Raw genomic sequence first — 24,061 nt, 5'->3', positions numbered from 1 at the left:
CCTCCCAGGCCACAGGGTTCCAAACAGGGCCTCACTTCAGCCTTTTATTCTATTTGCCCATCAAATCTCTTGTCCATGATAGTCAGGTTGGGGGTCCCTCCCGGGCAGCCCCCTGAACATTTTACAAAACGGTTCCCTGCCCACCTTGGCAAGCCTAGCAATTCCCACCCTCCCCATGTGCACATACAATGTTTATTGCTACCATCCCACTCTCCTTAGCTCCTGGCCCAGGGCCAGACTCTCCCTCCAGGGGTTAAGACTAGGAAAGGGGCTCAGCTCTCAGGGGTTGAGGGGCCCGGGCCAACCCCTCCAGCAGCCCTCTGCAGCATGTCCAGGGCCTCCCAGAAGAAATCTTTCTGTGCAGCCATCAAGGGCATCCAACCCACGATCTCCTTCATCTTTTCCATGCGATCCTGCAATGTGGGACAACTGTGGATCTGGCTGAGGTACTCCTCACAGGCCCGGGCTGCCCCCCCAGGGTCCTGGGGTGCTCCAGCTCCCAGGCTGGGCTCGGGGGTCCCCACCACCCTGCTGGCTGGTAGGTCCCGGTAGGTGGGATGGTGTTCGATGTCATGGCTGGACAGCATGTAGAGGCACTCTCTGGTAGAGCAGAGGGAACAGGCACACAGAGGGACCTTAAAGGAGACAAGGGGCGTGGCTGAGAGGGGCCTTTACTGAGGGGCTCCCAGGAAGCCCCAGCTGTTGTGTTCCTCCCTCTCAGACCAGCCCTGGGCCAGCAAGTGAGCTAGGGCTGGCTAAGCCCCAAGGTTGTGTGAGGTCAGAGAGGGCGAGCGGGGTCTGCTAAGGGAGAGAGCCAGGAGCCATGGTGTGTGGCCGGAAAAGGGAGGTGGGTAGTGCTGGGGGGGGTGCGGCCCCCGGGTCCTTGCAGGAGCCCCAGCTACAGCCCTGTGTGCCACCTGGCTCTATTGCCCTTGCCCCGTTGCCTGCTGGCGTGTTCTGGCTCTGACCTTGACGTGGAGCTTCACGAAAGAGGCACTCCCCTTAGGCCAGCCAGGGAGGCGGCCTCCAGCCCCACAGCCGCAGCCCAGAAGCTCCTTGCTGAAGTCCGAGCCCTGGCTCAGCACCAGAGAGTGGTTGAGGCCACACCACAGGGCAATGGGACGTTGCAGATAATGCACCTGAGAACACAGGGCCAGGATCCCTAAGGTGGGAATGCCGAGGATTTGAGGGCCCAGGTAGGAAGAGGGCAACAGAAAGGCTCAGAGAGGTCTCTAGGAAACTAGGAGAGGGAAGCAAGGGGACTCAGCACCCCCTCAACCCCCACCCAGCCAGAAGGCAGACCAGCAGCAATCTTTCCCTCCCTCGTTCTCCTGCAGCCCCTGTCGGACTGCATGGGGTCTAGCACTTCTGTTGGTTCCTCATCTTTGCTCCTCAGAAAACAGGCTACTTGCCTGCGCCCAGGGCCTGCTACCTGCTCCTTCCTACTCCCCCAGACCTGTGTCAGTCCAGGCTCATCCTGCCTTCCAGCCTCAGGAGGGGGACTAAGTTTCCTCTTCCCAAAGTTTAAAGACTCCCTCCCTCCCTGTACAATTCCAGGTTAGCCTTCAGGAGGGACCTTCCTTCCACTGATTCCTCCCTTCTCTCTCTAGCATTTTCCACTTGTCCTATCCTTGTCTCCCAAAATGGCCACTCTGTTTTAAAAAAAAAAACAACAAAAGAAAACAGAAACAAAAACATTTCCACCTGATTCCTGCCCCTTCCTACCTCCATCTTTTAGGCAACAGAACTGGTTATGTGACCAGTTTGAGGTTGACCACATTTTTGTTCTCACCACAGTCCATCTTTCCTGAACTTCTTGTGATCTGGCTTCCCTGCTTACTAAGCTACTGATGTGTTCTCCCCAAATGCACTTGGCTTTCCAGCTTCCAAACCCCAGGGCCTCTCCTGCATGCTTTCTCCTGAGATTATGAGGGCTTTAATTTTGAAGACATAGGTACATAATTTATGGTCATTAAAGAAATGTTATAAAATCTTGGAGAGCAAAGATTAATTTAAAAATCACTGGAAATCCTACCACCCACTATTAACATCTTGCTGGGGGTGCCTGAGTGGCTCAGTCAGTTAGGTGTCCTACTTTAACTCAGGTCCTGATCCTGAGTTCGAGCCCCACATCGGGCACCCTGCTGTCAGCACATCAGCACGGAGCCCCTTCAGATCCTCTGTTCCCCTTTCTCTCTGCCCCTCCCCTGCTTGTGCACCTTCTCTCTCTCTCTCTGAAAAAATAAACTTAAAAAAATCTTGCTAGATATTCTTTTTTCTTTCTTCTTTTTATTTTTTATTTAAGTAGGCTCCTGTGGAGTCTGCTTGGGATTCTCTCCCTCTCTGTCTGCTCTTCCCCCCCTCAACATAAATTAACATTAAAAATAAAAAAGAGAGTCAGCCGCTTAACCATGTGAGCCAATCAGGCATCCCTGGATATTTTTCTTCACTGCTGCCTCTGTGTGTGTGTGTGTGTGTGTGTGTGTGTGTGTGTGTGTGTGTGTGTTCAAATTACAGACTTTTAAATAAAAATGGGGTTGTACTATGTAAATAATTTTATAATTTTTTTTTCATCTAAAGATATGACCTGACCATATTTCCATGTTGGCAGGTATATTCCTATGTTATCTGTTACCATTAATCACCCCCTCTGTTTGGCACTCCCTGTGTCCCTGGCTTCTGGGACTTGGCACCTGAAGGTGTGCCTCCTGCCTCAGAGATAGCTTCCTCATTCCCTTTGTCTACAGCATCAGCTCCTGCCCAGGTTTGTGCCTCTGTCCCTGCTTCTGTCTGTTTCAGCCTTGTTCCAACATGGAATCTAATGCCAGAGAGACATTTTCACTTTAGAAAATGTCCAAATTCACGCTCTTCCTCTTTCCTCAAGCCAGCATCCCTTTCCACATTTGTTAGTGATGCCATCTCTCTTTAAGGGGTCTACTGCGACAGCCACTTGTGTCCCACAGCCATCTCCTCACATCTAATCAGTTTCCAGTACCTATTCATTTTCTTTCAAAACATCTCAGGTATCCATTCCTTTCCATTCCCACTGCCCCAGGCTCTTGTCCCAAGTGCCACTGTCACTCAATGGTCTCCCAGTGGGCTTCTCATTCAGTGGCCTCCTGTGCACTCCGGCCAGGTGACCTGTTCTCAGTCATCTGTGTGTGTGTGTGGGGGGGGGGGGGGGGGCTTCTCTTGCTCCAGAACCTGCAGTGACTTTCCAAAATCTATACCTTTTCAGGCTCACCCCTGCCTGTATCACCTCATATCTACTGATTTCCAAAACATCCTCTCTGCTTCAGACCAGTCCTTTCATGGTCCCAGGTATGTGCAGCTTCGTTCTCATTCCTGTTACATGGAATGCCTTTCCCTGTATCCACACGAATCTGATCTAACCCACCAGACCGTGATCGCATCTCACCTCTTCTAGTTATACCAGCCCACCGAGGTCTCCCTGCTTCACTAAATTCCTATTGCACTGGCAGCAAGCACCACACAGAATGGACCTCACAGTGCCAACCCTGGGAAAGACACGCAATAGTATCACGGGCATTATATACTGGCTGGCTTAACTTCCCTAGGGAGTAAGAAGTGGGTTCTAAAGAAAGTAGAGAAGAGGAGAGGTCTAAGGTGTAGAGGATTGGAGGAAGGGGGCCACGATGAGAATAACTGAAAACGAATCTCACCTGTGTGGGTTCCCCTCGGTCCATTTTGTCCCCTGTTCCCAGCTGCCCATATCTGTTATTTCCCTGCATAAAGATTCGGCCAAATTCATCCACCAAGCCAAGGTGATTGTAGCCAAGAGCACAAAATAGTATCTAGGAAGTAAGACAGAAGGAGAAGGTAGGCATTCAGTTCCCTCCAGAGGAACTCTGAGCTCCAGAATCTCCCAGCCACTAACCTGCCATTCCCAGCTGATTTCTTTTCGCCTTGCCCACTACCTCGCCCCTCTCTCTCTGGGCCCCTGTCCCTCCCTGATCAATCATTTGATTCCTGCTCATATTTCAGACCTCTGGTGCCTTTTAATCCCTAAATCCCCCTCTGTCCGCCCCTTGGTCCGTCCCATCCCTCCAGGATCCTACCTTGGCAGGCAGTGAGAGAGCAAGCGGCATCTGCTGGTCCAGGGGGTCAAAGGCTTGAAGGGTCCCAAAGAGATCACGATACACCCCTGGGGTATGCACCTCAAAATATACTCCCCCCTGGTCTGGGGGGTCAGGAGCCCTCAGCTCAGCAGCTTTGGGCACCCATTTCCTAGCGATAAGGCCCTACCTAGGATGAAAGCTGCAAGATCCAGGGAGTCTCACACCCACTAGAAATGTACCAGCTATGATATCTGGGAACCTAACCTCATCTTTTCACTAGGATGCCCGAAGGGGTCCACTGCTAGAGTAAGTATAAGGGGCTGTCCATATCTGGAAAGTCTGTTTAAGACTAGGGTGTGGAGAAGAAGGAAGGTGGTTCTTACCTGTGATGTAAAGAGTACTGCTCTGGTTAGAAGCCATGCGGGTCACACGAAGGTGAGGCAGGCAACGGGACACCTTCCTCAGGGCCAGCTGAACTGTGTAGGAGCGTGGCTGGTCCAGCTGGGTTTCATTCACTACCAAAGAGTAGATCTTTCCTTCCTCTGGGAGATGGGGAGAGGAAGACAATGATGTGGGGGAGGGGACCTCCCAATATCCACATTAACTTCCCAATAGACTCTCTAAGCCATAGCGATTAAACACTTATTGGCCTAGAGTGGGGTTGGAAGAAAAAGGGTAGAGGTGAAATACAGGAAGTGTGACCTCAAGTTGCCCAGACTCTAGCCCTGTACCGCCAAAAATAAATCAGGGAAACCCTTCAGTGTGAATGATGAGTGGAGAGAAAACCAGCAGTTAGATCTGCCAGAATCCAATTTGAGTGTTGGGAGGAATGATGCCTGGGGACTTGGGGCTCTGCCTGGAATTAAGAAGTCCAGAGGGTCTGAGGCTTGGGAGTAGGGTCAAATATAGGGGACAGGGACACCAGTCTGCTTCAGTCAGAACAGCGCATGACTCTTGATCTCAGGGTTGTGAGTTTGAGCACCACACTGGGTGGAGAGATTACTTAAGTAAATAAAAATAAAAATTAAAAAAATGTATATATGTGTGTGACAATCAGCAAGGTGGGGGTAAGTTTGGGGTATTAAGTGGAGTGCCTAGCAGGAAGTGAGGAAGATTAGAATTTCGAAAATCAGGCTTTCACTAGAACAGTGGTTTCCCAACTATTTTTTTGCAGCAGGGCCCTTTATTCATACGAAATACACAGAATCTGGGGCGCCTGGGTGATGCAGTTGGTTAACCTTCCCACTCTTGATCTCAGCTCAGGTCATGATCTCACAGTTTTTGAGTTCAAGTCCTGCATCAGGCTCTGCGCTGACGGTGCTGAGCCTGCTTGGGATTCTCTCTTTCCTTCTCTCTCTGCCCCTCCCGTGCTTGTGCGCAGGTGATAAATAAACTTAAAATTTTTAAGTTGTTTAAAAAAAAAAAAAAAAGCAGAATCTTAGTCTATGAGACAGACAAAAAGCAAAGCTATTTGGTTTGAGACCAGGATGAGGTGGCATGCAGAAAGGCCTTCCCCTCCCCTGCAGCAGGTCCTGAACCATGTGTAGAAAAAATTTGCAAACCACTGCTCTAGGCCACACCTGTGAGAAGCAGTAGAGCCCGCTGGTTCTCCTGACCAACCAGCACAATCTGTTTGAAGCTCATGGAGTGGTGGAAGGTCATCTTGAAGACCCGCTGCCCACTGGACTGCAGATAGACCTCGACACAGTCACAGGCCCGGCTGCCCGTTGTGCCTACCACTGCTGGCTGCTCCCGGGTGGCCAATACATAGAGGTATTTACGGTAAACGGTGTCACATCTTGGGTCCGAGGCAAACTGTAGGAAAAGATGAAGCTGTCTGGGATCTAGGTCTTAGAGTGGAATGAGGCTTGGGGGTGACAGGATCCTGGGGTGAGAGATGAGATACTTGGGTTCAGGGCTGGGAAAAGAGGGTTTAGTTTTCAGTTCCTGATATGGGAGGGCAGACATCCTGAGGAGAGTACCTCCGGACTGGTGTGGGTCCCGGAGGAGCCCCGGAGGAGGGGTGGGGTCTCAGCTCCTAGGGCTCTGCTACTCACATCCTTGGCTCCGCGACACAATACAACATAGCGGCAGGCTCGCTTCCACTGGATCTGGCCAAGGGTAGAGGAGACCAGGGCATTTTTGAGGAAGAAGAGGGTCCCCGTGTAGTCAAGAATGAAGACATGGTCCTTGGTGGGCAAGAAGCGGCGGTAGCCATGGGCTAGCAGGGGGGCTACACTCTTGCTGAGACAGCGGCGGCGGCCTCCAAATGCCTGGAAATACAGGCCCTTCGTGTCTGGAGAAGGGAAGGAGATGGAAGGCTCAAGGGGTCAGGATGGCACAAAGAAGAGTTGTCAGAGCTTGGGCAAACTATAGTTCTCAGGGAGCCGGGTACTTAGCAGCTCCCATAGCAGCTCCCTTAGCAGCAGGACTGGGGAACAGGGACTTTTCTAAATGACATATGGAAAGCTTAGAAGATATCTTTAATAATCCCCTACACAGGCTATCTTTAATAATCCCTTATGCCTGAACTTTAGTTCTCTGCCCCCTACCCCGAGCCCAGGGCACTACACATGTTTCTAAGTGAGGGCTTCTTTAGTCCAACCTTGCATCAGAGACATCAAGGGAAATATAGTACATAGAAAAGCAGCAGACAGAGGAGCGAAAAGGAATGGCTGAGAAAGGCCAGTAACGCCCCTCACCCCTAGCTCTGGATCTGCTATCTGGATCAGATCTGGATCTCCCTGAATCTCCAGTGTGTGCAGTCAGGTACTTGGATAGGGGCTCCCTGGGAATGGAGGGCTTCAGAGCATGTTTCTCAACGTGGGGGTGATTTTGTCCTCAGGGAACATTGGTTGTCACAACCGGGGGGAGCTTTGTTACTGGCATCTAGTGGGTGGAGGCCAGGGATGCTGCTAAACGTCCTACAATGTGCAGGACAGCCCCTCACTCCAAATAATTATTTGGCCCCAAATGTCAACAGTGGCAGGTTGAGAAACCCTGGTTTAGAGGAGGGAAAACTCCAGGTTTGGGGAGTGGAGGAGATGACCGGGGTAGGATTTGGAAGAGAGTTCGAATACGGAGGCTGACTTGGCAGGGATGCTAGTAACGGGGGCTCCGGGTGGGACGTCTGTCAGAGGGTGGAGCTGGAGGCTTGCAGAGCTCCTAGATGGATGGCATGTTTGAATCTAACAGGCTCTTCTAGAGAAAGGGCCCTGGCAGGTTGGCTAGGAATGCTGAGGCAACTCTATGGAACAGGAGGGATCCCAGAATAATAAGGCACAGGATAGAGGCAAAGAGAACTGAGGTTCTGGGGAGGTGTACAGTTAAGAATGGCAGCTCTCTTCCAGGGCCGGACCCCAGAGCCCTGCTCTCGCAGACGAGGACTAAGCCTGCGACAGATGCGTCTCCACACGCCCTCAGCGTCGCACACTTCATGGAAGTAGTGGCAGGTCTGGCCCAGAGCGACTACATCTCTGACTGGGAGGAATGAGATGATATGCTCCACCTGGGGGGTGGGCAGGAGGGAGGAAGCAGGAATCATCAAGGGGGTTCCTCATCACTCTGGTCCCCTGCCCTTTATTCTGGAATCCCTCCCCACGGATGACTCACCAGCTCTGGGGGGAACAGCTGAACAGAAATAGGGTTCCCTCTGCCCTTCTTCTCTTCACCCCCAGGATCTGGGCCACATGAAGGGCAGCTCCGCTTCACCTACCCAAGGAGAAGGGAGAGCACAGGGATTCCATGAGAGTCAGGCCTCCTTTTCTCCCTTCTGTCAGCCTTTCATTAGCTTCTTTCTTAGGGGCTCATGGCTCTGTGCCCTCAAATCTTCCTATCTTTCTCTCTAGGTCCATGGGACACCCCTCCCTGTCTGCCGTGTTCCTGGGTTCACCAGCTCCAAAGAACCCCTCCCCTGATCTCTTGCTGCCATCTTCTTCTCCTTTCCTTGCCTCACCCTCCCACCCCCTCACCCTGAGCCCCTCCTCCTGTCTGCACAGCCCGGTGAATTTTTGCAGCCTTCTTCTCCGGCTTTTCCTCACCATCTTGACTGCCCCGTCCCTGCTCCTGCCCTCATCCTCCCCCCCCCCGACCCCCCCCCCCCCCGTAGTCAGCTCCCTGGCCCCCGTTCCTGCTGCCTTTCCCACACCATGTCCCCCGCCTGGGCTTGGGGGACCTCTGGGGCCCCTCAGCCTTCTAGGCCCCTCCCCCATGGAGTCTGGGAAGACAAACCTCTCTGTGACCTCACTGTCCAGCCACTGTGACCTATTTTCCCCAACCCTGCCAGGATTTTCTTAGACAGTTCCTGGGTTCTAGCTTGGCTCTAGCCACCCAGTGGCTCATGGGATATGCATGAGCCCCTCCTCCAGGAGAAAGAAAGTGTGAATGACTGCTAGATGAGGCCTTTACTTTTGGAGCACAGTTGTGAGGTTCCTCCCCTTGAGGCCCTTTAGCACTCTGCTCTGTAGAGAAACACCGGTGAATTCTTCCTATCTCAGCAGCCCAGGGCCTCCAGGGGATTTGTATAGACTACGTAAGAGGATGACAGTATAAACTACCTAAGAGTATAAACTACCCCCCCCCCAAAAAGTATAAAAAATATAAACTGTTTGACAGGTGAGGAGGAATGATGACCCTGCTACACTCGCTTAGAGGGAAGCATGCACTAGATGAAAGTGGGAATAATTCAGCACCAACTCTTTAGTCTTACAAAAACACATCCAAAAGCAGATTTCCTGGGACAGTAACATCAATGCATGTATGAAGGACAACCTATTAAGGTGGAAGAAAGGGATAGAATTACTCTGAAAGCATAGGGTATCTCCCAGGGTCTAAGCTTTTAACTTAGTCTTATGGGGAGAGAGGGCCGCCATATATGAGAAACAGCTGGAGTTCAGGGTATGTCTGTCCAGGTAGGGGCAAAGGATCTACACCAATAAACCAAAGGGAGTAACCGGCTCTTCCAGGAACGCAAAGGAATCCAATCCTGGACATCCAGCCCTCAGCTGCCTAGTATTACAGACTTTCCTTTACCGCGCCAGCTATCAGTCAACCACCCAAACTCCCTTACTCATGGGGACTAGTAAACAACTAGTTTGAGACACTGCGGATGGAACTTTAAGGATTCAATACATGTTTAGGAAATCTCAACCTCTGAGATGTGATTCACAAGAACCTTTAGTTGTTTGTGATCAGGCAACTATTAACGTGGTAAATGGACTATGTTAATGTGTTAGGTCCTTTTGCCACCTAAAAGGACGTTAAGATCCCTTAGCACACAGAAAAAGGATCCTCAGCTTCCTCTTGGGTCTGGGTCCCCACTATTTCAGCTCAGGAAGCAAAGGAGACGGTGCGAATAGAAAATGCCCACGTAGAAGTCGCTGGGAAACCGGGCTTCTGCTCTAGCCAACTCCTCAACTTCCCTCCGCCTCAGTTTCCTCATTTGTAAAACGGCGGGCTTCTTCCGAATGAGATGATCCCTTATGGACTAACTCCCCTCCCCCGCCTCAGGTCCTGTCATCACAGTTCCCGCCGGGGCGCGCTCCTCGAGGTAGGCTGGCCAGCCGGGCGGTAGTTCTGGAAGCTCTCCCGGTCTCCCGTAACCCTCCCTTCAGCAGCTGCCTTGGGCATCTCCGGTCTCTGGGAAGCCCCCCGCCCGCCGGAGCTCCGGAGACCGCCGCAGGGCCTCAGACTCCGCAGCCGGAAAGGCCTCCACGGTCCCTTCAGTTGCGACGACCCCCTCCCTCCCCGCTGGTCTCAGGCTTCGCCTTGCACCCCACCCCCCTCCTTCACGCCCTCAAAGCAGGCTCGCTCCCTAACATTTGCAGCTCGCACTCGCCTCTCCAGGCCCTGCACTGTTCCCAGCCGGCCCGACCGGCAGCGCTCACGTTCTTTCACCTCCGTCTCAAAGATCTAGCTCACCCGCCTCCTGCTCGGCGAAGGGACCGCCTTCTCGCCCATGCTATTGGTAGGTACAGCCGTCCCTCAGAGAAGAGGCCGGGCCAGGTTCCCTCCGGAAGATTTAATTGGCCTTCTTGACAGTCACTCGCCTATATCCGGCTTGCGATTGGTCTCCGTTGGAAAAAAAAAAAACCCGAGACCCGGCTTGAGGTCTCGGCCTCTATCCCTTCTACTTGAGCACCGGCGTCCCCGTCTCCTGGTTAGACCTGATTGGCTCCATCTCCAGCCCTAAGCATTGCGATTGGACGCGGCTGCGCGGGGCGGGCCAGCCTGGAGCGTCGGCCGTTGGCGAGAGCTCTATTCTAGCCCCCTCCCTTCTGTCGCCTCACTCCTGCGCTATAGTCTCCACCCCCCCGGCGGGTTCTGATTAGCCGCTTCCAACGCGTCTTCGGATCGCGATTGGTCCGCCGTGTCCCTGAGCGCGTTTCCTCCCCCTTGAAGCGACTACGGCGGCTCCAAGGAGGGGGAGGGGGGAGGAGGGACGGCCGGTCCCGTCAGTCAGGCAGCGGGAGCCGCCGAGAGCGGATGGCGGCGGCGGTAGCGGCCCCACTCGCCGCCGGGGGTGAGGAGGCGGCGGCCACGACCTCCGTTCCGGGGTCTCCGGGTCTGCCCGGGAGCCGCAGTGCAGAGCGGGCCCTAGAGGAGGCCGTGGCCACCGGGACCCTGAACCTGTCCAACCGGCGCTTGAAGTACTTCCCCCGGGGCGCGGCCCGCAGCTACGACCTGTCAGACATCACCCAGGCTGGTGAGTGCACTCGGCCTAGTCCCGGGCTGGGACCCTCATTTGCATAGCCCCGCCCCTAGCTTGTTTCTCACCGGTCTCGGGAGTCTGGCCCGCCCCTTCACCTGACCGTCGAGGTTCTTGACCCTGACTATTTGTATAAGCCTGCTAACTCCCCCTCCCCACTTTGAGAACTCCTGGACAATGAACCCATTTCTCCTTTGTACCGAACGTCCGGCGCCCTGACCGAGTGTTGTGAGAGTTCCCCGTCTTCTGCTTCTCTTTATTTGCCTTTCTGCGCACCTGTAGAATGGTCCCGCCCCTCACCTGGTTGGCTCATTTGCATGACCTCTTCAACCTCAGTTCTGATCGTTCCTTAAAGCAGCCCCCAAGAGCCCCTCTAATGACTCCTTTCTCTTTCTCCACTTCGTCTCCAACTCTTTCCCGGTTCCACCTAGATCCGAACAGCCGTAGGCCCCCCTGTTCCTTAGGATTCGCCCCTAACAACCTGGTGCTTCTGTTTACTGTGCTTATCGTCCCGCCCCCTGGCCCTCTCCACTCTTCACCCAGCAAGCCTATGGGAAAGAAGCAAATCTTACACCTCCCCTAACTCTTTTCTCCGCGAGCTCTTCCACCTATTATCCCTGACCCCCTTATCTGAGACTCCCCCTCCTTCTTGCGTGTGTGAGGTCACAATGGAGCCTGTGACCTCATAGGGACCTTAGAATTCCCATTTCAGTGTCTGCTTTCCCTAGGAGGGGAGGGACTTGAGGCAGTTGCTGAAAGGAAGGAAATCTTATCTCCTGGCATGGAGTTCTGGGAAGCTAGAGACTGTCCCACTGTCCTTCCACTCCTCCACCCCACAGATCACTCTAATCATGTCCCTCCTCCCCGGTGTCTCTTGATGGTGGGGTGTGGGGGACTCTACCATGACAGGTGAGTCAGGCTTCAGCTGCTCAGGAGGCAACAACCTATGACCCTGGGCTGGCAGCTGGGGGGTGGAGATTGGGAGTGGGCCAGAGGACCGCATTCCCGAAGCCCCACCCCAGCCTAGCCCAGGGGTGGGACTTGGGGCTGGCTGAGTGTCCTCCTGAAAACACTGCTCAGGGACTGAATGCATTTCTCCTCTAGCAGGTGCCCGTTCACCTGCAAACACCCAAGTGGACACAGACACTCTCTTTCCTCCACTGTTCTGGGGAGAACCAGTTTAAACCTCTCCACTTTTCTTGGGTTGCTGGGGAAACTTACTTGCCCACCATGCAGCAAGTGAGTTCAGGGAGCCCTGAATGGGTGAGCCCCAGGAGCCATTCCTCTCCCTCTCCGTCTCCCCCAGCCGCCTAACCCCCAAGCTCCAGATTGACCTCAGCAGCTGTGTGACACTCGCCGTCTGTTCCCTTTCCCCTCCCCCTTGCTTGTTTTTTGACAAAGACCAAATGTTATTCTTTACTTCCTTAGGGCTCTGTCTCTGTGAGTGGACTCCTGGGGAAAACTACCAAGAACTCCCTGACCCCTCCCAGCTCCTACCCCCTCCCCGCCTCCTCCCCCAGCATTCCGGCTCAGGGTGCAGGCAGTTAGTTCTCCTGAGTGAGTTTGTGTGACGAAGTGGGAAAATCCCAGCTTACTGAGGACCTCTCCCTGTCCTGCTCTCCACGCAGAAATCCTAAGTCCTTTCTGGGCCCAGGTTGTAGGCCAGGTGGAATCTGTCTTGTCCAAAATGTTCTCTGACCCTGCTCCCCAAGCAGAAGGCTTATAGTTTGGAGTGGAAAGGGGAAGTAACAGTTGGGGTTGCCCATACCCTGCCCTCCATACCTCCTTGCCCTCCAACCCAGACTAAACACTTCAACACTCCGCCAGATTATCCTGAGCCCTCTGCTGCTTTCCCAACTCTTTCTGCCCCACTGTTTTCTCTGCATATTTCCTGTGGCACAGGTCTCCGATATCCCTCGGACTCTGTTCCTTGGGGCCCCTGAAAGTAGGGTGAACCCTGAGATGGCGGGGAGGGGCCGCCCTCACAAAGGAGAAGTGCAGCTCATTCTCTCACAGACCACATCCTGTGCCTCCTGTGCCCTGCCTCCTCCAGGCTGGGCTCCCTTCCACCCCAAGCTTTTGCCCCTTTTGCCCCTGTCGCCGCTCAGCCGGCTTGTCCTCTCCACCCCCTTCATCCATGGCACCTGCGCTTGCACACACATGCATTTGGGGATGCAGGGAGAGCAGGCAGGTGGAAAGTGAGCGGAGGAGGCCTGCATCTGGCCCTCTCACCCTCTCCAGAACTTGGGTCTTCTCCCTTGACAGGTCTTCTCTCTGTGCTCCGGGACTGTGAGCAGAGAGGGAGAAAGAAGGACCCCTGGTGCCTCAGGCTGTCACCGCCCTGGTAAACATAGGGCCCACCAGAGAGAGAACCCGACAGCTTGTTTCTACTCCATTTCCTGTCGTGAGATTCGTTTCCTTGGGGGATATACCCCAGCTTCCCTCCCAATGGCTTTCGCTCACCCCTTCCTGGGGAGGGCTGTCTAAAAAGCTCACCCAAGTTCTGTTGCCAGAGACATCCCACAGCAGGCCCTGGGCCCCTCCCAGTACAGGCGAGGAGAGGAAGCAGAAATCCAGTCTTGCTTGCAGGGCTCTCAGCAATTACCGTCCCCAGACTGGCAGAAACCCCATGCCTGACTCCTTTCATTGGAGTAGCAAGAGACCCCTTGAGAATAAGGGGTGGTAAGAGGTTTTATCCTCTGTTCCTCCCTCTCTGCCCCTCACCCACACCAAGATCCTGCAAAAGAGCCGAGTGCCTGAAGTCTGGGTCAGTAAGAGAGGAAGTAGAGCGGGGCTGGTGGAGCTGGAAGAAGGTGGGAAGGAGGCCAGTCCTGAGCACAGTGTATCCTGATGGGAGGGACCCGAGGACTGTAGCTCCCACCTCCAGGTTGATCAGCTTGGCCTCCCTTCCTGGTCCCTGGGAGTCTGTTACTTCACAGACTCTTGGACCTGGCTTGCTGATCCCAGGGGCTGATGAAGAAGCGCTGTTGTCCAGTATGTCAGGAGCCTTATTTAATCTCTAGAGCCAGACTCTAATGGCCCTTGGTTTCTCCCCTGTGTTGAAAAGAGGTTGAGGTTGGGGAAAAGGCCCCTGAGGAGGGATGAGCTTTCTCAGTGGTCTCCCCCAGAGGTTGACAATATTCTTATCTCGAGCCTCCCACTCTATTACCTTGCTATTTTCTCTGGAGCACCAGCCCTTCTCCATAGAACAACAGGAATCACAAGAGTTCTAGAAGCCAGTTACCCTTTCCAGGATAGCCCTTCATTTGTGTACTTGAAGGCGGTGTTCATGTTTTGCTCTCCCAAGTCTGGGACCCTGTGGCCTTTGCCTTTCCTTTGCTGTTCTGGTAATGTGCTTGCAGCATGCTCAAGTTTTGCAGAAAGCTTTGTTGTCTCCAGGGACCCCAGGTTTATAGGTCTGATTCTTCAGGTCCGAAGGGGAGGCAGACTTCTGGGCAGCTGGCTCTGGGAGAGTTCATGGTCCTTTTGTCCAGGGCTGGGTCTTTCCACAGCTCTCCTCTGATACTTGCTTCCCCTAGACCTCTCCCGGAACCGGTTCCCCGAGGTGCCGGAGGCAGCATGCCAGCTGGTGTCCCTGGAGGGCCTGAGCCTCTATCACAATTGCCTGAGATGCCTGAACCCAGCCTTGGGGAATCTCACGGCCCTTACCTACCTCAACCTCAGGTAGGAAGGCGCGGCTGGGGAGGGGGTGCAGGGTGGGGAGCTTATTCTTCTCAGCCCCAAGTCCCAGTGCACAGTACCCTGAGTCCCCCTCCTGGTGACCCTGAAAAGAGGGCAACCCTGGGATGCCGTGCCTGGGGAGTGAGCCCACTGCCTTTCTCCCCTCCACAGCCGAAACCAGCTGTCATCGCTGCCACCCTACATCTGCCAGCTGCCCCTCCGGGTGCTCATTGTCAGCAACAACAAACTGGGAGCCCTGCCTCCCGACATCAGCGCCTTGGGAAGTCTGCGGCAGCTTGTGAGCATAGGGAGCAGGGCCAGGAGAGGGGCTGTCGAGCCAGGCACCTTTGGGGGAAGCTGGGGAGAGGTGGGGACCACCTGGAGGTGGCCAGAGACAGGAGGCAGTTTCTGATGCTCTTGTTTGTTTGTTTTTTCTTTTTAATGTTTATTTCTTTATTATGAGAGAGAGAGAGAGAGAGAGAGAGTGAGTCGGGCAGAGGGAGAGCGGGAGAGAATCGCAAGCAGTCAGCGCTGTCAGCGCAGAGCCTGACGCGGGGCTCGATCTCATGAACTGTGCGATCATGACCTGAGCCGAAATCAAGAGTCAGCCACTTAGCTGACTGAACCAGCAGGTGCCCCTGATGCTCCTGGTCTTAGGGCTCCTGCCCTGCTTCTTTCCTCATTGCAGGATGTGAGCGGCAATGAGTTGCAGTCCCTTCCCACAGAGCTGTGTAGCCTCCCTTCCCTGCGGGACCTCAGTGTTCGGAGAAACCAGCTCAGCACCCTCCCTGATGGTAAGGAGAATGAGGAGCTGGAGGGAGGGCGGGGGGGGGGGGGGCGTGCGGAGAGAAAGAGTGTGTGTGTGTTGTTTACATTGGAGAAGTCGCAAAGACTCTTCACAGAACATCGATGCCTTAGTTGCCTAAGGTTTTGCAGTGTGTAAAACAAATGAGAGAGAGTGAGCAGGGAGGGGCAGAGAGAAAGGGAGAGAAGGAGAATCCCACGCAGGCTCCGCACTGCCATCGTGGAGCCCAATGTGGGGCTTGAACTCCCAAACCATGAGATCATGACCTGAACCAAAATCAGGAGTCAGACACTTAACCGTCTGAGCCCTCCAAGTACCCCCTAACTTACTTGTTCTTAACCAGCAACCCTCTGAGGCTGGCAGACATGGGTTATTAGCTCTGTTTCACAAATGTGGAACAAGGCACAGAAGGGAGAGTGAGTGAGTGTGTTGGTACCCTGTAGAATCCCAGGATTGGAAGGGGTCTTCAGCATCACCCGGTGTCCTCATTCACCCAGTGGGAGCTCTCAAGTCAGATGATGCCCTGTACCTCCTCCCCGGAGATTGAGTCAGTGGAGCCACGTGCCAGAGCCCAAGCAGCCCCATTTGAACGAGCTAGCTGTGATCCACCCCAACATTTGATAGCCTTTGTTCCAAAGCAAGCACCACTGCCCTTAGCCAGCCAGCATTGTCGTGTGTTTCCTGTGTTTTAGGTGGGCGTCAGGTAGATGTGTGTGATGTCACTCAGATCTGGGGCCAACTCTTAAACTGTATTGGCTTCATGGGGAGAGAAGTGGAAGAAAGTGCTAGAACAGGACTCTTAGCTGCAGAAGCTGGAGGGAAGGCACGTGGCTCTGCTCAGGGAGTTTGAGGAAGACTTTGCCCCAGCGGCATGGCAGGAGCCGACCTGTGAAGGAAAGTTCTCCTTCCTTCTGCATCCCAGGCAAAGCATCCTGGGGCAAAGCATGTGGGTGGGAGGGAGCACAGTCTGGCAGGATGTGGTGAGAAAGGCAAGCCATGGCCAGGTGAGAAGGACCTGAGCCTTGTTCATCTTGTTCTTAAAGAACAAGGGAGGGAGTCAGCTGGTCACCCATTTTCTCTGAGCTCCCCTTACTCCTACACTGGCTCTCTTTCCTTCTGAGTCAGTAGCAGTGTAAACAAGCATTTGATCAGGATGCTCTCTGGGCCATAAAAAAAGACCCTAGCAAAATTCTCTGGGGACACAGAGGAAGGAGCAGGGAATTCTAACCTAAGTGTCTGGAAAGATTTTGTGGAGCAGGCAACACTTGAGCTGAACCTTGAAAGATGGACACAAAAATGACATTGTCCCAGCTGAGCAAACAGCAGGTGGAAAGATGCAGAAGCCAAGGGGCTGGAGGGTTGTTTGATGTGGTGTAAGGGTGGGCAGTGAGATGGGAAATGTGGGCTGAGCCAGATCATGAACACCTTGACCGTGCTGGGCCAGGGAGTGGTGATTTTTATTCTGTGTCTCTGGCTACCACTAATCCAACTGTGTGTGTTTGAGAAATAGAAAAAGGCACCCTTTTCTGTGAGTGGGCACAGCCTTGCCTGGGACCGGAAGGGCTTAGCTAGTGAAGTTCAGGTGGGATTGCAGTCCCTTCCTGCCTGGGTCCTTTGTGCAGGGCACAGGCCACTCACCCTCAGCAGCCTTGGCTGCAAGTCATGGAAGATTTTTGAGCTGTGCGACGTCACAGTTTGGTTTGGGTCTGTGATGGTCACTTGGGAATGGAGGAACGGTTGAAGTGTGCAGTGGGCAGGGTGGGGAAAAGGAGAGAAGCACATGAGATGGATAGGAGCTAAGGGAGGGGGGCCTGGAGGGGGCCATATTTGAGCAGGAAGGGAACCAGGTAGGTTGTTCCTGGGGAGTGCTCTCAGCCAGTCAGGGCATCCTGTGGTGGACCCCGGGGTGGCCAGCTGGCCAGAGCAGAGGGCAGAGGAGGTGAGCACAAGACCCTCCCCCCCCTTGGGCAGGCTCCTGACTCTTCCCTCACCCACGCCCAGAGCTGGGGGATCTTCCTCTTGTCCGCCTGGATTTCTCCTGTAACCGTGTCTCCCGCATCCCGGTCTCCTTCTGCCGCCTCAGGCACCTGCAGGTCATTCTGCTGGACAGCAACCCCCTGCAAAGCCCACCTGCTCAGGTGAGGGGTGGGTTTGGGGTAGACCATGGAGACAGAGCTGAGAGTGGGTAGGCGTTGGGAGGTGGTTCCCTTTAGCAGCCAATCGGGATCTGGGGGAGCCCCCTTCCCTTCCCCTAACCCCTACCTTGTGCCCCCTTATACCTAGATCTGCTTGAAGGGGAAGCTTCACATCTTTAAGTACTTGTCAACAGAGGCTGGGCGGCGTGGGGGGTCAGCACTGGGGGACCTGGCCCCTTCCCGCCCCCCGAGTTTCAGTCCCTGGTAAGTTCTAAGTGGGAAGGAAGGACGCTCCTGGATACTTGCTGCCCCTTCCTGGCAGCATGGACTCCATGGGTGTTGGTGGGAAGATGAGAGGGGTCACTGCCTGATATCGGACTGACTAGCTCTCCCTGGCTGGCACTAGCCCTGCTGAGGACTTATTTCCGGGACGTCGGTACGATGGTGGGCTAGACTCAGGCTTCCACAGTGTTGACAGCGGCAGCAAGAGGTGGTCTGGAAATGAGGTAAGAGCCTCTTTTCTGAGGGACGTTGGGGGTCCCAGCCCCCGGGGAGAACCTCCTGAGCCAGGACCCTTTGCTTGGTGCCTCTGAATATCAGAGTGACAGTTGGTGGCTGGAGTGGTCTTCTTCCCTTGCCCAAGTTTCCAAGGAAGGGCTGGCTCAGCAGCAGACCCCAAGGGCCTGAAACCCATGAACCCCCAGCATTGCTGAGCAGCTGACTCCCATTTTTGCATTTCCGCATTTAAAGTCAACGGATGAATTTTCGGAGTTGTCCTTCCGAATCTCAGAGTTGGCCCGGGAGCCTCGAGGGCCCAGGGAGCGGAGGGAGGATGGCTCTGGTGAGTGATGGGTTGGGATAAGGGGACTGGGGTAATGGACAGGTCCCCGAAGGCTCCCCCCTGCTTGCTGACGTGCCCTGGCCTTTCCAGCTGACGGAGACCCTGAGCAGATTGACTTCATTGACAGCCACGTGCCTGGGGAGGACGAAGAGCGAGGTGCTGTTGAGGTGAGGGTCCGGCCCCTGTCCCTGTGCCCGGTAGTGTGCTGTGCCCTGTGGGACAGGAGAGCGGAGGGAGGGAGCCAGTACAGTCTTGGGGGAACAGATCCTCCCTCACCCCCTCTGCTGCTTTTTCTTTAGGAGCCCCGGCCACCAGAATTGAGCCCTGTGGCAGGGGACGGAGAGAAGGCACCAAACAGCAGGTACCCCAGAGCCACCTGAGCCGGCATCTCCTCCCTTTACCCCGTCACCCTACACTTTCCCTCCTCTCCTGACCCTGCTCTGCCTCACTGGTCCTGCCTCTACCCCTCAGGCGGGAGGAGCCTGCTGGTGAGGAGCGGCGACGCCCGGACACTTTGCAGTTATGGCAGGAGCGGGAGCGGCGGCAGCAGCAGCAGCAGCAGCAGCAGCACAGCGGAGCGTGGGGGGCCCCCCGGAAGGACAGGTGTGGGCAGAGGGCAGGGGCGGGGTGGGGCTAGGGGGCTGTGGAAATGAGCCCTCGTGAGCTACTCTGTCCCTCAGGGTTTGCAGGTCCGCTGCCTGCACTGCCGACCCCACATCTCCTTTGCTTTCCAGTTTTGTGAAGCCGGGGGTCAGGGCTGCTGGCGGAGGTCCTGCGGCCTCATCCACTCAGGCCTCCTACAAGTATGTGTCCTCCCCGATTCCACCTCCCTGCGCCATCTCCCTGCGCCATCTCCCTGCACACCCTCCCTGGACCCCCTCTGATTTGCTGTGTGTCTGTCCTCAGCGGCATGCCCAAGTCCAGTGCCACCCAACTGGGATCTTCAGGGGGGCAGGGAGCCCCCCCGGCCCCTGCCACCACCCCTGCCTCCCAGGAGCCCCTTCCTGCAGCTGGACCAGGTTGGACAGGGACTTTGGGAAGAGGATGGGGGACTGTATAGGTGAGGGGGTGGCTGGGCCTGGTGGTCTGAGGGAAGCATGGGACTCCAGGGGGTGTCTTTCTCACCTGCCCCCTGGCTCTGGCCCCCAGCGACAGTGCCTGCTCCCCGGCCGCTCGGCTCCATTCAGAGACCAAACAGCTTCCTCTTCCGTTCTTCCTCTCAGAGTGGCTCAGGTGGGTTTCCCCCTGTCGCCATTGCTAAGCCAGCACTAACCCCTGGGCTGCGGTCACCCCTTCTGGCCTGGGAGTTCTCCAGTCTATTGTCCCTTTGTGTTGAAAATCCCCACAAGTACAAAGGCAGGAGATGTGGGTGCCAGACACGGTGACCCAGCCAGAAAGTCGGCAGTGGGTGGTAGAGACAGCCCACATTCCTCCTTTTTCTCCAGGCCCTTCCTCACCAGACTCTGCCGTGAGGCCTCGGCGACCCCCTCAGCTTCTGGACGAGAAGGAGCTGATGGCACAGCTGCGCCAGGTGAGAGAGGTGGGATCTGTGGGGGCGGGGAGGGGCTACTTCACACCCTGTGGGTGCCTTCAGGAGGATGGAAGGGGCGGGCCGGAGTCCCCACTGACCCTGACTGCTCCCCTGTCGTCCTCCTGCCCCCTAGGTAATGGAGTCCCGGCTGCAGCGGCCCCTGCCTGAGGACCTGGCGGAGGCTCTGGCCAATGGGGTCATCCTCTGTCAGCTGGCCAACCAGCTGCGGCCCCGCTCCGTGCCCTTCATCCATGTGCCCTCGCCTGCTGTGGTCAGTGGGGTCCCAGGGTGGGAAGTAGTGGATGGGGCAGAGGACTGCCAGGGCCTCTCTTACTCTCTTCTTTTTCCTCTCTCGCCCTCCTGCAGCCAAAACTTAGTGCTCTCAAGTCTCGGAAAAATGTGGAGAGTTTCTTAGAAGCCTGCCGAAAAATGGGGGTGCCTGAGGTATGGGGGCGGTGTTCTCAGGAACCCAGGGCCAGTCCCTACTATAGAGTGGCGATGTCCTGGGCTCAGCTGAGCACTCCGTGTGGATGGCGGGGTTCCATTCAAAGGGGTGTCTGCTCCCCGGAAGAAAGCACGTCCACAAGTCCCACTCCTGCACGCCTCCCTACCCTGCATGCTTCCGTGCCCTGCACTCTGCATGTTGGTGTGGCTCAGGCCTTGGCACGTGAGGGCAGGGGGTGGGGAGGGATTGTCTTGCTGCTGCTGCTGACGTCTGCTCTTTGTCCTTGTCCATCTGTCCTACTCTCCCTTCCCAGGCTGACCTGTGCTCGCCCTCGGATCTCCTCCAGGGCACCGCCCAGGGGCTGTGGACCACCCTGGAGGCTGTGAAGCGGGTGGGGGGCAGGGCCCCCCCACCCCTCTGGCCCCCCTCTGGTCTGGGCGGCTTCATCTTCTTCTACGTGGTCCTCATGCTGCTGCTCTATGTCGTCTACACTCGGCTCCTGGGTTCCTAAGACCTGAAGTCACCCTTTCCCCTGCCCTCTCCACCTATTTCTATTTATAAGACTCCTGTGCAACCCCCATCCCTACCAGTGGTGCCTTCAGTCCCTACCAAAGACACTAGTGAACCCTCTCCCCTCACACACACTGACCTCAGAGGCCCCACTCTGGTGCCCCCAGACCCTGGGCCCCCAGCCTCTGGCCACCCTCCTGTAGCCCCTTCCCGTGCCCCTCACCTCTCCATGCTGATGGTGCCTTCATTCCCTCCAGGCCCTGCCCTGCCCTCTGCTCCCTCAGAGGGTAGATCTCAACCTTCTTCCTTGTGCCGTCCCCCTCCACCCTGGTCCCCCCACTGTTATGGGGAGCTAAATTATCTATATTTTGTAGAGAGAACTCTATATTTGTAGGAGTTGCAGGGGCCCAGGCTGGGTCCCTGTCTCTGTGTATAAATTGTACAGACCGTGGCCGCCTCTGTGTGTGTGTTTGCGTCTGCTCTTGCTGTGGCCAGGCCCAGCCCTGGCTGTGCCCCTTGGGCTCTGTGTGCCAGCCTGCCTACTCCAGCATTTCCCTCTGGAAATGACAGGTCTCTCCTCCCCTGAGCCTTGGCCCCCTGTGTCATCTCCCTTCTGTTACCTGCTGGCAACTTCCTTGCGTCTCATTTGTCCCAAGCCATGTCCAGGGTGCCCCTGACCTTTGCCGCCTCCACCTGGGCCATCCTGTCAGCCCTGTTTGCCCAGGCTTCTTTGGGGTTTCACCCACCCTGCTCCCAGGAAGGGCAGGGAAGCCGAGAGAACAGGGTGACATAGGGAACTTAACCCGGGCCCCTCCCCCCAGGAGTCCCTGTGCCAGCCCCATCACATCCTGGAAGAGGAGGGGGCCCCGGGAAGGGGCCTCCCTTACATCGCTGCTGTCGTCCACGCACTGCTGGAAAGGCCATAGGGTTGAGGAAGGGGCGCAGGGCCCCGACCTGGCCTGCAACCCAGGAACAGAGAAGACAGCCGTGCCCGGCTTCTGATTTCTAGCAAGGACTCTGGTGAGGGCGGCCTTGGGCCTGGCCCTGTTCCTTGGGCGCCCCTCGGCCCTCCCGAGGGGTTGGAAGCAGGCCCGGTCCAGCAAGGTGCCTGGCCGCCTCTGGGTGTGGCCAAGGGTCTTGTGTCAAGTGCAATAAAGAAGTCGGGCCCTTTAGGCTGCCCTCAGGTTGTGTGTGTGTGTGTGTGTGTTGTGTGTGTGTGTGTCCGTCCGTCTGTGAACGAAAGCAGTGCTTCGCGGGGAAAGGGTCGCCTCCGTGTTGATGTTGGGGTTCTGCAGTTCCCCGCACCTGGCGTCACCCCTCCATAGCCAACGGCTGCCAAGCGCGGGCCCAGCCACCCCCGCCGCCAGGGGGCGTCCGCGGGATCCCTGCGGGAGCGCGCGCCACGTGGTCCGGAAACGCGCTGGGCGTCGGCGTGGCCGCGAGGCCCTGCGAGCTGGGCGGGGTGCTGCGGGAGGTGAGGGCCGTGAGGGGGCCGCGTGGGGCTGCGAGGGGAGAGGTGGGAGGCGCGGACGGTGCGGACGGGGGGCACGGAGCGGCTGGCCTGCGCTGCCCTCCCCCGCCAGAGGCCTCATGTTGCCTGGGCCGCCTCGGCGGTGGGACGCGGGCAAAGAGCAGGCGCTCGAGGAACATGGCTCCTCGGCTGGCAGTGACCCCGTGGAGACCTCGACCTTTGGAGAGGAAGCCCTGGAGGAGCCAGGAACTCCCACGCAGGACAGGTGAGGGGCTGGGCGGGAGGGAAGTCCGACAGGGGGCCCACAGTGTGCGGAGATCTCCGTTGCCGACCCTGAAGAATGGCTGTGCCCAGACTCTCTGCACCAGGCACCCTCGGCCCTGCCCAGGAAGTACCGGGGGAGGCTGTGACCGGTGCACCTCAGTACCTCCCGCTCCCAGCCCGCAGCCCCGGTCCCGAAGGCCCTCCTGGACCCGGAGAGAGCTGCTGCTGTCCCGGCCTCCCCCAGGCCTGGCTGCGGAGCATTCCCCGGGAACCCCAGGTAGGTTCAGGCCTTGCGGCCTTTACCCCACAGGACCCTTCCACCGACTCCCGAGCCTGTTTTAATCTCTGTCCCCTCCCCGCCCCAGTAGCCCTTTCCCCTCAGATGGCCTGGGAGGTGGCCCCCTCAAGGATGACCGTGTTAGCACCATGGGATCCCAACTACAAGGCTAAAGCGGGACTCCGGCTGGTGTGGGTGAGTTGGGAGTACCTGCGGCTCTGTCCTGGGGGTGGGGCAGGGGTGCCTTCGGAGGGAGCCCAAGCTCCAGTGTTCTGTCATGCCCCCTTCACAGGGGCCCAGCCGTGCACCTGGCACCTCCTTCTCAGGCCGGACCTTGTGTCATCCCTCATTGTGGCCGCTGTATGAGGCAGCCTCAGGCCGGGACCTCAGGTCCCTGGCCCCTGCAACAGGACATCAGAATGGAGAGCATGAGCCCAGGGATGCAGGTACTTTGCTTGGGCCCAGGGACTTGGAGTGGCCCTGCACGAGCTCCTCAGGGAACCAGTGCAGCCCTTGCCGATGTGGGAACCCCAGCCTGCTGCCCTCCCAGCTTCTCCTCTCCAGGGTTCCCAGTGATGTGCTGTGAAGATGTCTTTGTTTCAGACCCTCTGCTGCCATGTGGGCAGCGTATTCCCCTGTATCTGTCTGAGGCCTCTCAACAGGTGAGTGCACTTCCTGCCCTGGCCTCGCCTATTTTTCATGCAGGGCTTGGGTGGAGACACTCCCCCCTCCTGTCTCCTCAGGTGATGGGCTCTCTGAAGCTGCTGCTCCCACCTCCTATCATGTCTCCCTGGGTCCTCCGCACCCCATCCCCTGGCTGCCCTACTGCCTGGCTCAGTGGGCCTGAGCTCATCGCCCTGACTGGCCTCTTGCAGATGAGCCAGGGGCCTCCTAGACCTGTGGCTTTGGAGGCTCCCACGCCCCCTGCTGGCCCCCCAGACCCTGTATCTGATCACCCAGACCCCAGTGGTGGCCCCAGCTGTTCTCACTGCACTGATCCATCTGCCCCTCAAACCCCAGGCACACATTGAACATACCCTTCTGGGTGCAGAATGGGTCCCCTACTCCCCTAGACAGCTTCTGTTGACAATAAAAGTGTTGGTTTGCAAACAGGCTCTTTGTAGTGAGTAGCAGAGTGGGGCATGGAGACAGGGATGGGATCTCTTCCTCTACACAGCTTAGGCTGCCCTCCCCTCAAATTCTTGTTACTCATTGGTCACCCCCACAGTAGCTCAGGGGAATCCACGGACCTAAGACCTTTCCAGGCTGACCAAGGAGGGCACCTTTAATAGGGCAGGGTGTGTGTGGGATGCACA

General features: G+C 56.5%; 3 protein-coding genes across 11 annotated transcripts; 2 read left to right on the top strand and 1 right to left on the bottom strand.

Annotated features, from left to right (window-relative positions):
- Positions 1–30: 30 nt before the first annotated feature.
- FBXO24 (F-box protein 24) lies at positions 31–11,351 on the bottom strand. 4 transcript variants are annotated; one of them, XM_042972387.1, is made up of 11 exons: positions 11,086–11,351; positions 9,999–10,148; positions 7,692–7,790; positions 7,404–7,587; positions 6,137–6,375; positions 5,660–5,894; positions 4,463–4,621; positions 4,080–4,201; positions 3,684–3,815; positions 969–1,139; positions 31–635 (listed from the first exon to the last, which is right to left on the bottom strand). In XM_042972387.1, the coding sequence occupies exons 2-11, from the start codon at positions 10,035–10,037 to the stop codon at positions 273–275; spliced, it is 1,743 nt and encodes a 580-aa protein (XP_042828321.1). In that variant the 5' UTR covers positions 10,038–10,148; positions 11,086–11,351; the 3' UTR covers positions 31–272. The 4 variants fall into 4 exon arrangements, with proteins under 4 accessions (XP_042828321.1, XP_042828320.1, XP_007073991.2 ...); XM_042972386.1 differs by lacking the exons at positions 9,999–10,148; positions 11,086–11,351 and adding an exon at positions 8,120–8,195 and having other exon boundaries at positions 4,080–4,132; XM_007073929.2 differs by lacking the exons at positions 9,999–10,148; positions 11,086–11,351 and adding an exon at positions 8,120–8,194.
- Positions 10,426–21,758, top strand: LRCH4 (leucine rich repeats and calponin homology domain containing 4). Of its 3 annotated transcripts, none has more exons than XM_007074019.2 (18): positions 10,426–10,782; positions 14,325–14,469; positions 14,638–14,764; positions 15,155–15,260; positions 17,273–17,409; positions 17,555–17,670; positions 17,813–17,912; positions 18,157–18,247; positions 18,338–18,414; positions 18,547–18,608; positions 18,719–18,850; positions 18,982–19,050; positions 19,154–19,266; positions 19,397–19,480; positions 19,693–19,778; positions 19,912–20,049; positions 20,145–20,222; positions 20,537–21,184. In XM_007074019.2, exons 1-18 carry the CDS (start codon positions 10,563–10,565, stop codon positions 20,732–20,734), a joined length of 2,079 nt encoding a protein of 692 aa, XP_007074081.2. In that variant the 5' UTR covers positions 10,426–10,562; the 3' UTR covers positions 20,735–21,184. The 3 variants fall into 3 exon arrangements, with proteins under 3 accessions (XP_007074081.2, XP_042828318.1, XP_042828319.1); XM_042972384.1 differs by lacking the exon at positions 20,537–21,184 and adding an exon at positions 21,555–21,758 and having other exon boundaries at positions 10,427–10,782; XM_042972385.1 differs by lacking the exon at positions 10,426–10,782 and adding an exon at positions 11,398–11,694.
- Positions 21,750–23,879, top strand: SAP25 (Sin3A associated protein 25). Of its 4 annotated transcripts, none has more exons than XM_042972393.1 (6): positions 21,750–22,469; positions 22,645–22,745; positions 22,834–22,940; positions 23,038–23,191; positions 23,310–23,407; positions 23,489–23,879. In XM_042972393.1, exons 1-6 carry the CDS (start codon positions 22,012–22,014, stop codon positions 23,774–23,776), a joined length of 1,206 nt encoding a protein of 401 aa, XP_042828327.1. In that variant the 5' UTR covers positions 21,750–22,011; the 3' UTR covers positions 23,777–23,879. The 4 variants fall into 4 exon arrangements, with proteins under 4 accessions (XP_042828327.1, XP_042828325.1, XP_042828326.1 ...); XM_042972391.1 differs by having other exon boundaries at positions 22,573–22,745; positions 22,837–22,940; XM_042972392.1 differs by having other exon boundaries at positions 22,573–22,745; positions 23,349–23,407.
- Positions 23,880–24,061: the final 182 nt, after the last annotated feature.

The sequence above is a fragment of the Panthera tigris genome, chromosome E3 (genome assembly GCF_018350195.1).
Source record: "Panthera tigris isolate Pti1 chromosome E3, P.tigris_Pti1_mat1.1, whole genome shotgun sequence".
Lineage (NCBI taxonomy): Eukaryota > Metazoa > Chordata > Mammalia > Carnivora > Felidae > Panthera > Panthera tigris.
This window is presented reverse-complemented; position numbering and strand designations above follow the sequence as displayed.

Excerpts from the sequence above, each read along its gene's own strand:
- LRCH4 (XM_007074019.2), top strand. The coding sequence starts at position 10,563 with ATGGCGGCGGCGGTAGCGGCCCCACTCGCCGCCGGGGGTGAGGAGGCG. Across the intron at positions 17,913-18,156 it reads AGAGGTGGTCTGGAAATGAG|TCAACGGATGAATTTTCGGA; the intron begins GTAAGAGCCTCT and ends CCGCATTTAAAG. Across the intron at positions 20,050-20,144 it reads ATGTGCCCTCGCCTGCTGTG|CCAAAACTTAGTGCTCTCAA; the intron begins GTCAGTGGGGTC and ends GCCCTCCTGCAG.
- SAP25 (XM_042972390.1), top strand. The coding sequence starts at position 22,012 with ATGTTGGGGTTCTGCAGTTCCCCGCACCTGGCGTCACCCCTCCATAGC. Across the intron at positions 22,470-22,572 it reads GGAACTCCCACGCAGGACAG|GCACCCTCGGCCCTGCCCAG; the intron begins GTGAGGGGCTGG and ends TCTCTGCACCAG. Across the intron at positions 22,941-23,037 it reads CGGGACTCCGGCTGGTGTGG|GGGCCCAGCCGTGCACCTGG; the intron begins GTGAGTTGGGAG and ends CCCCCTTCACAG.
- FBXO24 (XM_007073930.3), bottom strand. The coding sequence starts at position 8,122 with ATGGTGAGGAAAAGCCGGAGAAGAAGGCTGCAAAAATTCACCGGGCTG. Across the intron at positions 4,622-5,659 it reads GGCTCTACTGCTTCTCACAG|AGGAAGGAAAGATCTACTCT; the intron begins GTGTGGCCTAGA and ends CCCATCTCCCAG. Across the intron at positions 4,202-4,462 it reads CAGTACTCTTTACATCACAG|ACCAGGGGGGAGTATATTTT; the intron begins GTAAGAACCACC and ends CTGACCCCCCAG.